The 15,199-nt window shown below is 41.0% G+C and overlaps 2 protein-coding genes and 1 long non-coding RNA gene across 3 annotated transcripts; all 3 read right to left on the bottom strand.

Moving 5' to 3' along the window:
• LOC143074204 (uncharacterized) lies at positions 1–1,458 on the bottom strand. Its single transcript, XM_076249754.1, has one exon. It carries the CDS (start codon positions 1,456–1,458, stop codon positions 211–213), a length of 1,248 nt encoding a protein of 415 aa, XP_076105869.1. The 3' UTR covers positions 1–210.
• Positions 1,459–10,415: 8,957 nt separating this feature from the next.
• LOC143076734 (uncharacterized) lies at positions 10,416–12,662 on the bottom strand. The gene is made up of 3 exons (XR_012978774.1): positions 12,123–12,662; positions 11,315–11,383; positions 10,416–10,553 (listed from the first exon to the last, which is right to left on the bottom strand). It is a non-coding gene; the product is annotated as an uncharacterized LOC143076734 (long non-coding RNA).
• Positions 12,663–13,293: 631 nt separating this feature from the next.
• Positions 13,294–15,083, bottom strand: LOC143074203 (uncharacterized). Its single transcript, XM_076249753.1, has 2 exons — positions 15,076–15,083; positions 13,294–14,815 (listed from the first exon to the last, which is right to left on the bottom strand). The coding sequence occupies exons 1-2, from the start codon at positions 15,081–15,083 to the stop codon at positions 13,294–13,296; spliced, it is 1,530 nt and encodes a 509-aa protein (XP_076105868.1).
• Between the last annotated feature and the right edge of the window lie 116 nt (positions 15,084–15,199).

Genomic DNA, 15,199 nt, shown 5'->3' with positions numbered 1-15,199 from the left:
ACATTTTTTATGTTAATCAACACAAACGAATCTGAGGAACGGCGTTATTTCGGAATCAAAAGCATCATTATATGAATCAACGTACATACGAGGATTATCGGCCGTGATCTTTATCAGCCCGAACATTCCTTATACGCTGATTGCGATACCAGACAACTCGATTGACACATTACACCGTTTGAGTCGTACACTCTAACGTATGCTTTTGGTTCACCAGATATTGACTTCTCGAAAGGCAATAAGAGCAATAGATTCAGAGGAACGAGTGCGCTCATCTATAGAAATGTAGTCCAAATGTCTACCACTATAGGAAAATCCATCAGTTTGAAATGTAATGTTGAAAGTTCTTTTGTTTTTAATTTCATCCTGTCCTGAGTTTCGATTCCTCTTGTATTTGTTTGTGATTAGTATTGGGGTGATTGCAAAATTGTCGAATTTATATTTAGTACTACTCAAAGAACTAAATTTTCTCATCTCTTGTCTCAGGCGCAGATTTATATCAAATCCAATTTTGACATTATTGTCTGTTAAACTGAAATCAACAGATCTGCGACCCCTTGTTCCAGGATTATCGAAGCGCGAACTAAATCTTCTCGTAATTGTTGGCGCTATTGAAGTTCGAGTTAGTTGACTGTTCTCTTTAGCTCCAAATGCTGATATGTCTGGTAAAGATCCCAGTGCCTGTTCTATATGTGATGCAGCTCCAAATCCGCCTCCTATCTGTGAGGCACGTCTATGGCTTCCATCTATCTGCGATGCATCTGCATATCCGCCTCCTATCTGTGTTGAAGCTCCCAATCTGCCTCCTATCCATGAGGCACTACTATACCTCCCTCCTATCTGTGATGTATCTCCATGTCCGCCTCCTATCTGTGATATCCACTCTTGTCCGCCTCCTATCTGTGTTGAAGCTCCCATTCCGTCTCCTATCTGTGTAACATCTCCATGTCTTCCTCCTATCCATGAGGCACCTCTATGTCTATCTCCTATCTGTGTTGCATCTCTTTGTCCTCCTCCTATCTGTGTTGCATCTTTATGTCCTCCTCCTATCTGTGTTGCATCTCCCATTCCGTCTCCTATATGTGATGCATCTCCATATCCTCCTTCTATCTGTGTTGAAGCTCCAATTCCGTCTCCTTTATGTGATGCATCTCCAATTCCGTCTCCTATATGTGATGCATCTCCATGTCTTCCTTCTATCTGTGTTGAAGCTCCAATTCCGTCTCCTATATGTGATGCATCTCCATATCCTCCTTCTATCTGTGTTGAAGCTCCCATTCCGTCTCCTATATGTGATGCATCTCCATGTCCTCCTCCTATCTGTGTTGAAGCTCCCATTCCGTCTCCTATATGTGATGCATCTCCATATCCTCCTTCTATCTGTGTTGAAGCTCCCATTCCGTCTCCTATATGTGATGCATCTCCATATCCTCCTTCTATATGTGTTGAAGCTCCCATTCCGTCTCCTATATGTGATGCATTTCCATGTCCACCTCCTATCTGTGTTGAAGCTCCAATTCGGTCTCCTATATGTGATGCATCTCCAATTCCGTCTCCTATATGTGATGCATCTCCATGTCCTCCTTCTATCTGTGTTGAAGCTCCAATTCCGTCTCCTATAAGTGATGCATCTCCATGTCCTCCTTCTATCTGTGTTGAAGCTCCAATTCCGTCTCCTATATGTGATGCATCTCCATGTCCTCCTATCTGTGTTGCATCTCCATGTCCACCTCCTATCTGCGTTGCATCTCCAATTCCGTCTCCTATATGTGATGCATCTCCATGTCCTCCTATCTGTGTTGCATCTCCATGTCACCCTCCTATCTGTATTGCATCACCTATTCCGTCTCCTATATGTGATGCATCTCCATATCCTCCTTCTATCTGTGTTGAGGCTCCCATTCCGTCTCCTATATGTGATGCATCTCCATATCCTCCTTCTATTTGTGTTGAAGCTCCCATTCCATCTCCTATATGTGATGCATCTCCATGTCCTCCTATCTGGGTTGCATCTCCATATCCTCTTTCTATCTGTGTTGCATCTCCTATTCCGTCTCCTATATGTGATGCATCTCCATATCCTCCTTCTATCTGTGTTGAGGCTCCCATTCCGTCTCCTATATGTGATGCATCTCCATATCCTCCTTCTATCTGTCTTGAAGCTCCTATTCCGTCTAGTATATGTGATGCATCTCCATGTCCACCTCCTATCTGTGTTGCATCTCCTATTCCGTCTCCTATATGTGATGCATCTCCATATCCTCCTTCTATCTGTGTTGAGGCTCCCATTCCGTCTCCTATATGTGATGCATCTCCATGTCCACCTCCTATCTGTGTTGCATCTCCTATTCCGGTTCCTATATGTGATGCATCTCCTATTCCGTCTCCTATATGTGATGCATTTCCATATCCTCCTTCTATCTGTGTTGAAGCTCCTATTCCGTCTCCTATATGTGATGCATTTCCATATCCTCCTTCTATCTGTGTTGCATCTCCTATTCCGTCTCCTATATGTGATGCATCTCCATGTCCTCCTTCTATCTGTATTGCATCTCCTATGTCGTCTCCTATATGTGATGCATCTCCATATCCTCCTTCTATCTGTGTTGAGGCTCCCATTCCGTCTCCCATATGTGATACATCTCCATATCCTCCTTCTATCTGTGTTGAAGCTCCCAATCCATCTATATGTGATGCATCTCCATATCCTCCTTCTATCTGTGTTGAAGCTCCCATTCCGTCTCCTATATGTGATGCATCTCCATGTCCACCTCCTATCTGTGTTGCATCTCCTATTCCGTCTCCTATATGTGATGGGATGCATCTCCATATCCTCCTTCTATCTGTGTTGAAGCTACAATTCCGTCTCCTATATGTGATGCATCTCCATGTCCACCTCCTATTTGTGTTGAAGCTCCCATTCCGTCTCCTATATGTGATGCATCTCCATATCCTCCTTCTATTTGTGTTGAAGCTCCCATTCCATCTCCTATATGTGATGCATCTCCATGTCCTCCTATCTGTGTTGCATCTCCATATCCTCCTTCTATCTATGTTGCATCTCCTATTCCGTCTCCTATATGTGATGCATCTCCATATTCTCCTTCTATTTGTGTTGAGGCTCCCATTCCGTCTCCTATATGTGATGCATCTCCATATCCTCCTTCTATTTGTGTTGAAGCTCCCATTCAATCTCCTATATGTGATGCATCTCCATGTCCTCCTATCTGTGTTGCATCTCCATATCCTCCTTCTATCTGTGTTGCATCTCCTATTCCGTCTCCTATATGTGATGCATCTCCATATCCTCCTTCTATCTGTGTTGAAGCTACAATTCCGTCTCCTATATGTGATGCATCTCCATGTCCACTTCCTATCTGTGTTGCATCTCCTATTCCGGTTCCTATATGTGATGCATCTCTTATTCCGTCTCCTATATGTGATGCATCTCCATGTCCTCCTCCTATCTGTATTGCATCTCCTATTCCGTCTCCTATATGTGATGCATCTCCATATCCTCCTTCTATCTGTGTTGAGGCTCCCATTCCGTCTTCTATATGTGATGCATCTCCATATCCTCCTTCTATTTGTGTTGAAGCTCCATTCCGTCTCCTATGTGTGATGCATCTCCATGTCCACCTCCTATCTGTGTTGCATCTCCTATTCCGTCTCCTATATGTGATGCATCTCCATATCCTCCTTCTATCTGTGTTGAAGCTCCCAATCCATCTCCTATATGTGATGCATCTCCATATCCTCCTTCTATCTGTGTTGAAGCTCCCATTCCGTCTCCTATATGTGATGCATCTCCATGTCCACCTCCTATATGTGATGCATCTCCTATTCCGTCTCCTATATGTGATGCATTTCCATATCCTCCTTCTATCTGTGTTGAAGCTCCTATTCCGTCTCCTATATGTGATGCATTTCCATATCCTCCTTCTATCTGTGTTGCATCTCCTATTTCGTCTCCTATATGTGATGCATCTCCATGTCCTCCTTCTATCTGTATTGCATCTCCTATTTCGTCTCCTATATGTGATGCATCTCCATATCCTCCTTCTATCTGTGTTGAGGCTCCCATTCCGTCTCCCATATGTGATGCATCTCCATATCCTCCTTCTATCTGTGTTAAAGCTCCCAATCCATCTATATGTGATGCATCTCCATATCCTCCTTCTATCTGTGTTGAAGCTCCCATTCCGTCTCCTATATGTGATGCATCTCCATATCCTCCTTCTATTTGTGTTGAAGCTCCCATTCCATCTCCCATATGTGATGCATCTCCATGTCCTCCTATCTGTGTTGCATCTCCATATCCTCCTTCTATCTGTGTTGCATCTCCTATTCCGTCTCCTATATGTGATGCATCTCCATATCCTCCTTCTATCTGTGTTGAAGCTACAATTCCGTCTCCTATATGTGATGCATCTCCATGTCCACTTCCTATCTGTGTTGCATCTCCTATTCCGGTTCCTATATGTGATGCATCTCTTATTCCGTCTCCTATATGTGATGCATCTCCATCTCCTCCTATCTGTATTGCATCTCCTATTCCGTCTCCTATATGTGATGCATCTCCATATCCTCCTTCTATCTGTGTTGAGGCTCCCATTCCGTCTTCTATATGTGATGCATCTCCATATCCTCCTTCTATTTGTGTTGAAGCTCCATTCCGTCTCCTATGTGTGATGCATCTCCATGTCCACCTCCTATCTGTGTTGCATCTCCTATTCCGTCTCCTATATGTGATGCATCTCCATATCCTCCTTCTATCTGTGTTGAAGCTCCCAATTCATCTCCTATATGTGATGCATCTCCATATCCTCCTTCTATCTGTGTTGAAGCTCCCATTCCGTCTCCTATATGTGATGCATCTCCATGTCCACCTCCTATATGTGATGCATCTCCTATTCCGTCTCCTATATGTGATGCATTTCCATATCCTCCTTCTATCTGTGTTGAAGCTCCTATTCCGTCTCCTATATGTGATGCATTTCCATATCCTCCTTCTATCTGTGTTGCATCTCCTATTCCGTCTCCTATATGTGATGCATCTCCATGTCCTCCTTCTATCTGTATTGCATCTCCTATTTCGTCTCCTATATGTGATGCATCTCCATATCCTCCTTCTATCTGTGTTGAGGCTCCCATTCCGTCTCCTATATGTGATGCATCTCCATATCCTCCTTCTATTTGTGTTGAAGCTCCCATTCCATCTCCCATATGTCATGCATCTCCATGTCCTCCTATCTGTGTTGCATCTCCATATCCTCCTTCTATCTGTGTTGCATCTCCTATTCCGTCTCCTATATGTGATGCATCTCCATATCCTCCTTCTATCTGTGTTGAAGCTACAATTCCGTCTCCTATATGTGATGCATCTCCATGTCCACTTCCTATCTGTGTTGCATCTCCTATTCCGGTTCCTATATGTGATGCATCTCTTATTCCGTCTCCTATATGTGATGCATCTCCATCTCCTCCTATCTGTATTGCATCTCCTATTCCGTCTCCTATATGTGATGCATCTCCATATCCTCCTTCTATCTGTGTTGAGGCTCCCATTCCGTCTTCTATATGTGATGCATCTCCATATCCTCCTTCTATTTGTGTTGAAGCTCCATTCCGTCTCCTATGTGTGATGCATCTCCATGTCCACCTCCTATCTGTGTTGCATCTCCTATTCCGTCTCCTATATGTGATGCATCTCCATATCCTCCTTCTATCTGTGTTGAAGCTCCCAATTCATCTCCTATATGTGATGCATCTCCATATCCTCCTTCTATCTGTGTTGAAGCTCCCATTCCGTCTCCTATATGTGATGCATCTCCATGTCCACCTCCTATATGTGATGCATCTCCTATTCCGTCTCCTATATGTGATGCATTTCCATATCCTCCTTCTATCTGTGTTGAAGCTCCTATTCCGTCTCCTATATGTGATGCATTTCCATATCCTCCTTCTATCTGTGTTGCATCTCCTATTCCGTCTCCTATATGTGATGCATCTCCATGTCCTCCTTCTATCTGTATTGCATCTCCTATTTCGTCTCCTATATGTGATGCATCTCCATATCCTCCTTCTATCTGTGTTGAGGCTCCCATTCCGTCTCCCATATGTGATGCATCTCCATATCCTCCTTCTATCTGTGTTGAAGCTCCCAATCCATCTATATGTGATGCATCTCCATATCCTCCTTCTATCTGTGTTGAAGCTCCCATTCCGTCTCCTATATGTGATGCATCTCCATGTCCACCTCCTATCTGTGTTGCATCTCCTATTCCGTCTCCTATATGTGATGGGATGCATCTCCATATCCTCCTTCTATCTGTGTTGAAGCTACAATTCCGTCTCCTATATGTGATGCATCTCCATGTCCACCTCCTATTTGTGTTGAAGCTCCCATTCCGTCTCCTATATGTGATGCATCTCCATATCCTCCTTCTATTTGTGTTGAAGCTCCCATTCCATCTCCTATATGTGATGCATCTCCATGTCCTCCTATCTGTGTTGCATCTCCATATCCTCCTTCTATCTATGTTGCATCTCCTATTCCGTCTCCTATATGTGATGCATCTCCATATTTTCCTTCTATCTGTGTTGAGGCTCCCATTCCGTCTCCTATATGTGATGCATCTCCATATCCTCCTTCTATTTGTGTTGAAGCTCCCATTCCATCTCCTATATGTGATGCATCTCCATGTCCTCCTATCTGTGTTGCATCTCCATATCCTCTTTCTTTCTGTCTTGCATCTCCTATTCCGTCTCCTATATGTGATGCATCTCCATATCCTCCTTCTATCTGTGTTGAAGCTACAATTCCGTTTCCTATATGTGATGCATCTCCATGTCTACTTCCTATCTGTGTTGCATCTCCTATTCCGGTTCCTATATGTGATGCATCTCTTATTCCGTCTCCTATATGTGATGCATCTCCATGTCCTCCTCCTATCTGTATTGCATCTCCTATTCCGTCTCCTATATGTGATGCATCTCCATATCCTCCTTCTATCTGTGTTGAAGCTACAATTCCGTCTCCTATATGTGATGCATCTCCATGTCCACTTCCTATCTGTGTTGCATCTCCTATTCCGGTTCCTATATGTGATGCATCTCTTATTCCGTCTCCTATATGTGATGCATCTCCATGTCCTCCTCCTATCTGTATTGCATCTCCTATTCCGTCTCCTATATGTGATGCATCTCCATATCCTCCTTCTATCTGTGTTGAGGCTCCCATTCCGTCTTCTATATGTGATGCATCTCCATATCCTCCTTCTATTTGTGTTGAAGCTCCATTCCGTCTCCTATGTGTGATGCATCTCCATGTCCACCTCCTATCTGTGTTGCATCTCCTATTCCGTCTCCTATATGTGATGCATCTCCATATCCTCCTTCTATCTGTGTTGAAGCTCCCAATTCATCTCCTATATGTGATGCATCTCCATATCCTCCTTCTATCTGTGTTGAAGCTCCCATTCCGTCTCCTATATGTGATGCATCTCCATGTCCACCTCCTATATGTGATGCATCTCCTATTCCGTCTCCTATATGTGATGCATTTCCATATCCTCCTTCTATCTGTGTTGAAGCTCCTATTCCGTCTCCTATATGTGATGCATTTCAATATCCTCCTTCTATCTGTGTTGCATCTCCTATTCCGTCTCCTATATGTGATGCATCTCCATGTCCTCCTTCTATCTGTATTGCATCTCCTATTTCGTCTCCTATATGTGATGCATCTCCATATCCTCCTTCTATCTGTGTTGAGGCTCCCATTCCGTCTCCCATATGTGATGCATCTCCATATCCTCCTTCTATCTGTGTTGAAGCTCCCAATCCATCTATATGTGATGCATCTCCATATCCTCCTTCTATCTGTGTTGAAGCTCCCATTCCGTCTCCTATATGTGATGCATCTCCATGTCCACCTCCTATCTGTGTTGCATCTCCTATTCCGTCTCCTATAGGTGATGGGATGCATCTCCATATCCTCCTTCTATCTGTGTTGAAGCTACAATTCCGTCTCCTATATGTGATGCATCTCCATGTCCACCTCCTATTTGTGTTGAAGCTCCCATTTCGTCTCCTATATGTGATGCATCTCCATATCCTCCTTCTATTTGTGTTGAAGCTCCCATTCCATCTCCTATATGTGATGCATCTCCATGTCCTCCTATCTGTGTTGCATCTCCATATCCTCCTTCTATCTATGTTGCATCTCCTATTCCGTCTCCTATATGTGATGCATCTCCATATTTTCCTTCTATCTGTGTTGAGGCTCCCATTCCGTCTCCTATATGTGATGCATCTCCATATCCTCCTTCTATTTGTGTTGAAGCTCCCATTCCATCTCCTATATGTGATGCATCTCCATGTCCTCCTATCTGTGTTGCATCTCCATATCCTCCTTCTTTCTGTCTTGCATCTCCTATTCCGTCTCCTATATGTGATGCATCTCCATATCCTCCTTCTATCTGTGTTGAAGCTACAATTCCGTTTCCTATATGTGATGCATCTCCATGTCTACTTCCTATCTGTGTTGCATCTCCTATTCCGGTTCCTATATGTGATGCATCTCTTATTCCGTCTCCTATATGTGATGCATCTCCATGTCCTCCTCCTATCTGTATTGCATCTCCTATTCCGTCTCCTATATGTGATGCATCTCCATATCCTCCTTCTATCTGTGTTGAGGCTCCCATTCCGTCTTCTATATGTGATGCATCTCCATATCCTCCTTCTATTTGTGTTGAAGCTCCATTCCGTCTCCTATGTGTGATGCATCTCCATGTCCACCTCCTATCTGTGTTGCATCTCCATGTCTACTTCCTATCTGTGTTGCATCTCCTATTCCGGTTCCTATATGTGATGCATCTCTTATTCCGTCTCCTATATGTGATGCATCTCCATGTCCTCCTCCTATCTGTATTGCATCTCCTATTCCGTCTCCTATATGTGATGCATCTCCATATCCTCCTTCTATCTGTGTTGAGGCTCCCATTCCGTCTTCTATATGTGATGCATCTCCATATCCTCCTTCTATTTGTGTTGAAGCTCCATTCCGTCTCCTATGTGTGATGCATCTCCATATCCTCCTTCTATTTGTGTTGAAGCTCCATTCCGTCTCCTATGTGTGATGCATCTCCATGTCCACCTCCTATCTGTGTTGCATCTCCATGTCTACTTCCTATCTGTGTTGCATCTCCTATTCCGGTTCCTATATGTGATGCATCTCTTATTCCGTCTCCTATATGTGATGCATCTCCATGTCCTCCTCCTATCTGTATTGCATCTCCTATTCCGTCTCCTATATGTGATGCATCTCCATATCCTCCTTCTATCTGTGTTGAGGCTCCCATTCCGTCTTCTATATGTGATGCATCTCCATATCTTCCTTCTATTTGTGTTGAAGCTCCATTCCGTCTCCTATGTGTGATGCATCTCCATGTCCACCTCCTATCTGTGTTGCATCTCCATGTCTACTTCCTATCTGTGTTGCATCTCCTATTCCGGTTCCTATATGTGATGCATCTCTTATTCCGTCTCCTATATGTGATGCATCTCCATGTCCTCCTCCTATCTGTATTGCATCTCCTATTCCGTCTCCTATATGTGATGCATCTCCATATCCTCCTTCTATCTGTGTTGAGGCTCCCATTCCGTCTTCTATATGTGATGCATCTCCATATCCTCCTTCTATTTGTGTTGAAGCTCCATTCCGTCTCCTATATGTAATGCATCTCCATATCCTCCTTCTATCTGTGTTGAAGCTCCCAATCCATCTCCTATATGTGATGCATCTCCATATCCTCCTTCTATCTGTGTTGAAGCTCCCATTCCGTCTCCTATATGTGATGCATCTCCATGTCCACCTCCTATCTGTGTTGCATCTCCTATTCCGTCTCCTATATGTGATGCATCTCCATATCCTCCTTCTATCTGTGTTGAAGCTACAATTCCGTCTCCTATATGTGATGCATCTCCATGTCCACCTCCTATCTGGGGCAATATGCGCAATTGTTTCTCCATAGGCGGTAATGGTAACGTTTTCTTCTGTTGCTCAGCCCATATCATAAACTTGTATATGTATGATGGCTTGTTTCGAAGCTGAGACATTTTTACACATTAGTTAAATTTTCGGGGTACGAAGTGTGATTCATTTTTCCGTAAATTAGCAAACCCCGAGTATCCTTTTGCGATGTGGCTCCTCATGGTAAAAATCCTATTTTTGACACAATAAGTTCTTTAAAAATTTAATACTTTGAACACATTTAATGGCTCCATAGTTTTTACACATTTATTCTGTGTTCCTTTACTTTCTAAATTAACACAAATGGTTCAGCTCAGTCATTTATTTTTCATAGAAATGTGTCAAATATCACTACACAGAGATTTTTTATTTACACGTGACTTTTGAGTTCCTCATTTCAAGGCGCATTAGGGATATTGTCCCATATTGAAATCCATAGTTCTGATTTTTCCAAATATTTTTAGGTGATCTTCATCGGTATGACATTCTGAATAAATCTGTGTACTTTTGTCCATTTCTGAAAAAAAATAAAGTCGTTTCAGCACTATATGGCAATGACACTTTTATCGCTATATTCATTTATTTTTAATACAATGTGTATGTATAATTAATTTCTTCCAGTATACCTTCACTATTCAAAACAAGGACAAAACTTCTGATGATAACCTTAAATTACAATACACAGACCCTGTTAAAGCATTCCATAACATTTTCTTGTGTTTAAAAGTGCATTTTGACAGAGAAATTATGCAAAAATGTAGATTTTATAAAAAAAAACCACCAAAATAATTATTCTTACTGGTGGACATCTGGTATCTAATACTGTGGAAACCACTCGAAACTACTGAGAAATTTATTCTTATCATGTAATTAGAGTGCAATGAAGTGCAAATTTTCAAAACTTGTCCTTTCACATAATTCTATTTGAGAAAAAAAGGCTTTTTACATGTATTTCAGTGAAAACTTTTATCAGGGAGAAATCCACATGAGGTTTTAAAGGAAACATTGTTACATCACATGTATTATGGCGTCATTAAATAACGACAGATCAAAATAGTGCTAAATATAGTTTGCAGTGTTACATTGGAAACAGTTGCCGCAAGATTTAACTCGAAATATCGAGTCGAAAAGATCAGTAACCAAGCCTTTTCATTTAATATCAAGACCATAGCAACAGTTTTCATATTAGCATATTTCTAACATACCGACTGTAATTTCAATTGCACAAATACCATAAATAAATAATTTAGAGCTTGCCTAATAAAACAAAATGCTTACCAGTTATTCAGGACTTTTTAAAACCTTTAGTTTGCCATCTCATGTAAAAAAGTAATGATATGTCTGGAACTGAAATAAGACAAAAAATTTACTCAGGTTGTGTTATCATTTAATTTAAATACATAAGTATTATCGAGAGAGAAAAATCTAACTTTTGAAAGTTTTATCGCAAAGAAAGAAAAAAGCTTCTCCCTTGTTGCTTAGCCACCTTCATTTAAACCGTTTATATTAGAAGCAATGAGTAGTAGCTAACTAGCTTAATAGTTGAATAGCAATATTGTTTTCAAGAAGGTTTGACCCTCCCCCTTTTCACTGAGAAATGTCAATATCTAGTGTTTTGCTCGTGTGTATTAAAAATAGTAATTCATGATTTTCTTAATACATGTACATGTTTGTTTTCTGTTTATTTGCATATGATATCTACTGACCAGGGTCAAATCATTGGATAAAAGCACATGTGATGATGTATCTCACTTTACTCGTGTGAAGTGTGTTATCTCCCTTGAATGTCAGTTATTCCTGTAGACCAGAGTGATAATTACATAACCAAGACTATATTGTGTCATGTTTACTTACAATTTAATAATATTACATGTAAGTTATTTCTTGCCTTTTTCAATTAAATAAACAATTCCTTTCGGATCTCTCGGGGTTAACAAAGTTATGATTGTGCCTAAAAAAAGTGTTCAGCCCCGTGCCAGTAATGCATTTTAAAAGCGAAAATTTCATTGCCTTTTGGCTGATCTTTATCAATAATATTTATCTTAAACTGTTTATGATAACTAGGTATAAATAAAAAAATACTAACCATCATTTTCACAATTTTCTGTGGTGTACAAGGTGAAATCATCTTAAGATATCTCTGGATCTTTTGTTAGAAGATATCTTGGGGCAATATGCGCAATTGTTTCTCCATAGGCGGTAATGGTAACGTTTTCTTCTGTTGCTCAGCCCATATCATAAACTTGTATATGTATGATGGCTTGTTTCGAAGCTGAGACATTTTTACACATGTGGTTAAATTTTCGGGGTACGAAGTGTGATTCATTTTTCCGTAAATTAGCAAACCCCGAGTATCCTTTTGCGATGTGGCTCCTCATGGTAAAAAATCCCATTTTTGACACAATAAGTTCTTTAAAAATTTAATACTTTGAACACATTTAATGGCTCCATAGTTTTTACACATTTATTCTGTGTTCCCTTACTTTCTAAATTAACACAAATGGTTCAGCTCAGTCATTTGTTTTTCATAGAAATGTGTCAAATATCACTACACAGAGATTTTTTGTTTACACGTGACTTTTGAGTTCCTCATTTCAAGGCGCATTAGGGATATTGTCCCATCTGTGTTGCATCTCCTATTCCGTCTCCTATATGTGATGCATCTCCATATCCTCCTTCTATCTGTGTTGAAGCTACAATTCCGTCTCCTATATGTGATGCATCTCCATGTCCACCTCCTATCTGTGTTGCATCTCCTATTCCGGTTCCTATATGTGATGCATCTCCTATTCCGTCTCCTATATGTGATGCATCTCCATGTCCTCCTTCTATCTGTATTGCATCTCCTATTCCGTCTCCTATATGTGATGCATCTCCATATCCTCCTTCTATCTGTGTTGAGGCTCCCATTCCGTCTTCTATATGTGATGCATCTCTATATCCTCCTTCTATTTGTGTTGAAGCTCCATTCCGTCTCCTATATGTGATGCATCTCCATGTCCACCTCCTATCTGTGTTGCATCTCCTATTCCGTCTCCTATATGTGATGCATCTCCATATCCTCCTTCTATCTGTGTTGAAGCTCCCAATCCATCTCCTATATGTGATGCATCTCAATATCCTCCTTCTATCTGTGTTGAAGCTCCCAATCCGTCTCCTATATGTGATGCATCTTCATGTCCTCCTTCTATCTGTGTTGAAGCTCCCATTCCGTCTCCTATATGTGATGCATCTTCATATCCTCTTTCTATTTGTGTTCAAGCTCCCATTCCGTCTCCTATATGTGATGCATCTCCGTGTCCTCCTCCTATCTGTGTTGCATCTCCCATTCCGTCTCCTATATGTGATGCATCTCCATATCCTCCTTCTATCTGTGTTGAAGCTCCCATTCCGTCTCCTATATGTGATGCATCTCCATATCCTCCTTCTATCTGTGTTGAAGCTCCCATTCCGTCTCCTATATGTGATGCATCTCCATATCCTCCTTCTATCTGTGTTGAAGCTCCCATTCCGTCTCCTATATGTGATGCATCTCCATGTCCTCCTCCTATCTGTACTGAAGCTCCTATTCCGTCTCCTATATGTGATGCATCTCCATATCCTCCTTCTATCTGTGTTGAAGCTCCCATTCCGTCTTCTATATGTGATGCATCTCCATGTCCTCCTCCTATCTGTACTGAAGCTCCCATTCCGTCTCCAATATGTGATGCATCTCCATATCCTCCTTCTATCTGTGTTGAAGCTCCCATTCCGTCTCCTATATGTAATGCATCTCCATATCCTCCTTCTATCTGTGTTGAAGCTCCCATTCCGTCTCCTATATGTGATGCATCTCCATATCCTCCTTCTCTCTGTGTTAAAGCTCCCATTCCGTCTCCTATCTGTGTTGCATCTCCATGTCCGCCTCCTATCTGTGATACCCACTCTGGTCTGCCTCCTATCTTGATCAATGATGAAATTGCTTGCTGGTCCAAAAGTTGGTTAAGATTCATAAAAAATCTTGGAATGGTGACCCTTTTCCCCTTTTCCTTTAACGGGTACCAATTATGAACTGTTTTAAATCCTCTAAGACCAATAAACTCATACCTAGATCTGGAAACACACGCCTGTTTTCTTATATCACAGAACAAAAACCCATTAAATGCTCCTCCGCAGTTGTTACGACAAGTCGGGGCAGGTGCATATCTATAAATTTGTTTTGTAAATGAATTACTAAATCCCTGAATATTTGTTTTTTGAGGTCTCAAATTATCCATACGTCTATTTGGCATATGCTCTAATATAGTAGTTGGTGGATAGTCTGTTTCTGAATTAATTCCTAATTTGGTTTGGCATTCTCTGAATTTTTCCCATAGGTAATCTATGAAGCAGTGGTGAAGCCAGAAAATTGGGTCCATAGGACTTAAAGTTATATCTGCCATATGTCCAGTATTTCCTCCAACCCACCTATCATGGTGTGACTCTAGATTGGCATGATCACTATTTGGAGCTGTTGGTCTTAGAATTTCCCGGTGGTATCTTTTTCTAAACACTGCTTTCAATCTGTCTGGGTTAATGAGAGAGCCTTTTATTCCTAGTTCACGTCGTAACAACGTATTTGGTTTTGTTGGAGTTGACCAATATGTGAATGGACCTGTATATACAACTCCTTTTGGGTTCCCCAAAAATATTTCAGTAAATAAGATAGAATCCTCTTGGTTGTCCATCAAATAATCTGGTCTTGAATCCCAGTATGGAAGAGTCACTCCGCTATTATATTCCCGAAGAGCCTCCTCGAATCTGTCTCAATAGAAATGTGGATATAAAAGCGAGTCGTCAAAATTAATCGATTCAAAGAAACAAATAAGTAGATAAAGTCACTTGCATATATTGATTATGTACTGCAAAATTAAAAATTCTGCGATGTTTACCTTCTTGCGAAAATTGCGAAGAAATAGGTATCACTTTGTATGCAGCATTTAATGAAATAATTAACATAATTTCGCTCGCATTTTTGTCAATTCTTCAAAAATGTACATTATGAATATAACCAAATTTACATTATCATGATTAATATTATAAGTACAACATTTTATATATTTTTTTTAAATAAAGGAAACATTGGTACACCACTGTTCAGTAGTCATAATTCGATTTAGCAAAACAAATCCAGGTAACAAACGG

This window comes from Mytilus galloprovincialis, chromosome 5 (assembly GCF_965363235.1).
Source record: "Mytilus galloprovincialis chromosome 5, xbMytGall1.hap1.1, whole genome shotgun sequence".
Taxonomy (NCBI): domain Eukaryota; kingdom Metazoa; phylum Mollusca; class Bivalvia; order Mytilida; family Mytilidae; genus Mytilus; species Mytilus galloprovincialis.
Note: the sequence above shows the minus strand (reverse complement) of the source record. Positions and strands in the feature narration are given on the sequence as shown.

What these genes read in the sequence shown, in the direction of transcription:
- LOC143074204 (XM_076249754.1), bottom strand. Translation starts at nt 1,458, where the DNA reads ATGGGAGCTTCAACACATATAGAAGGAGGATATGGAGATGCATCACAT.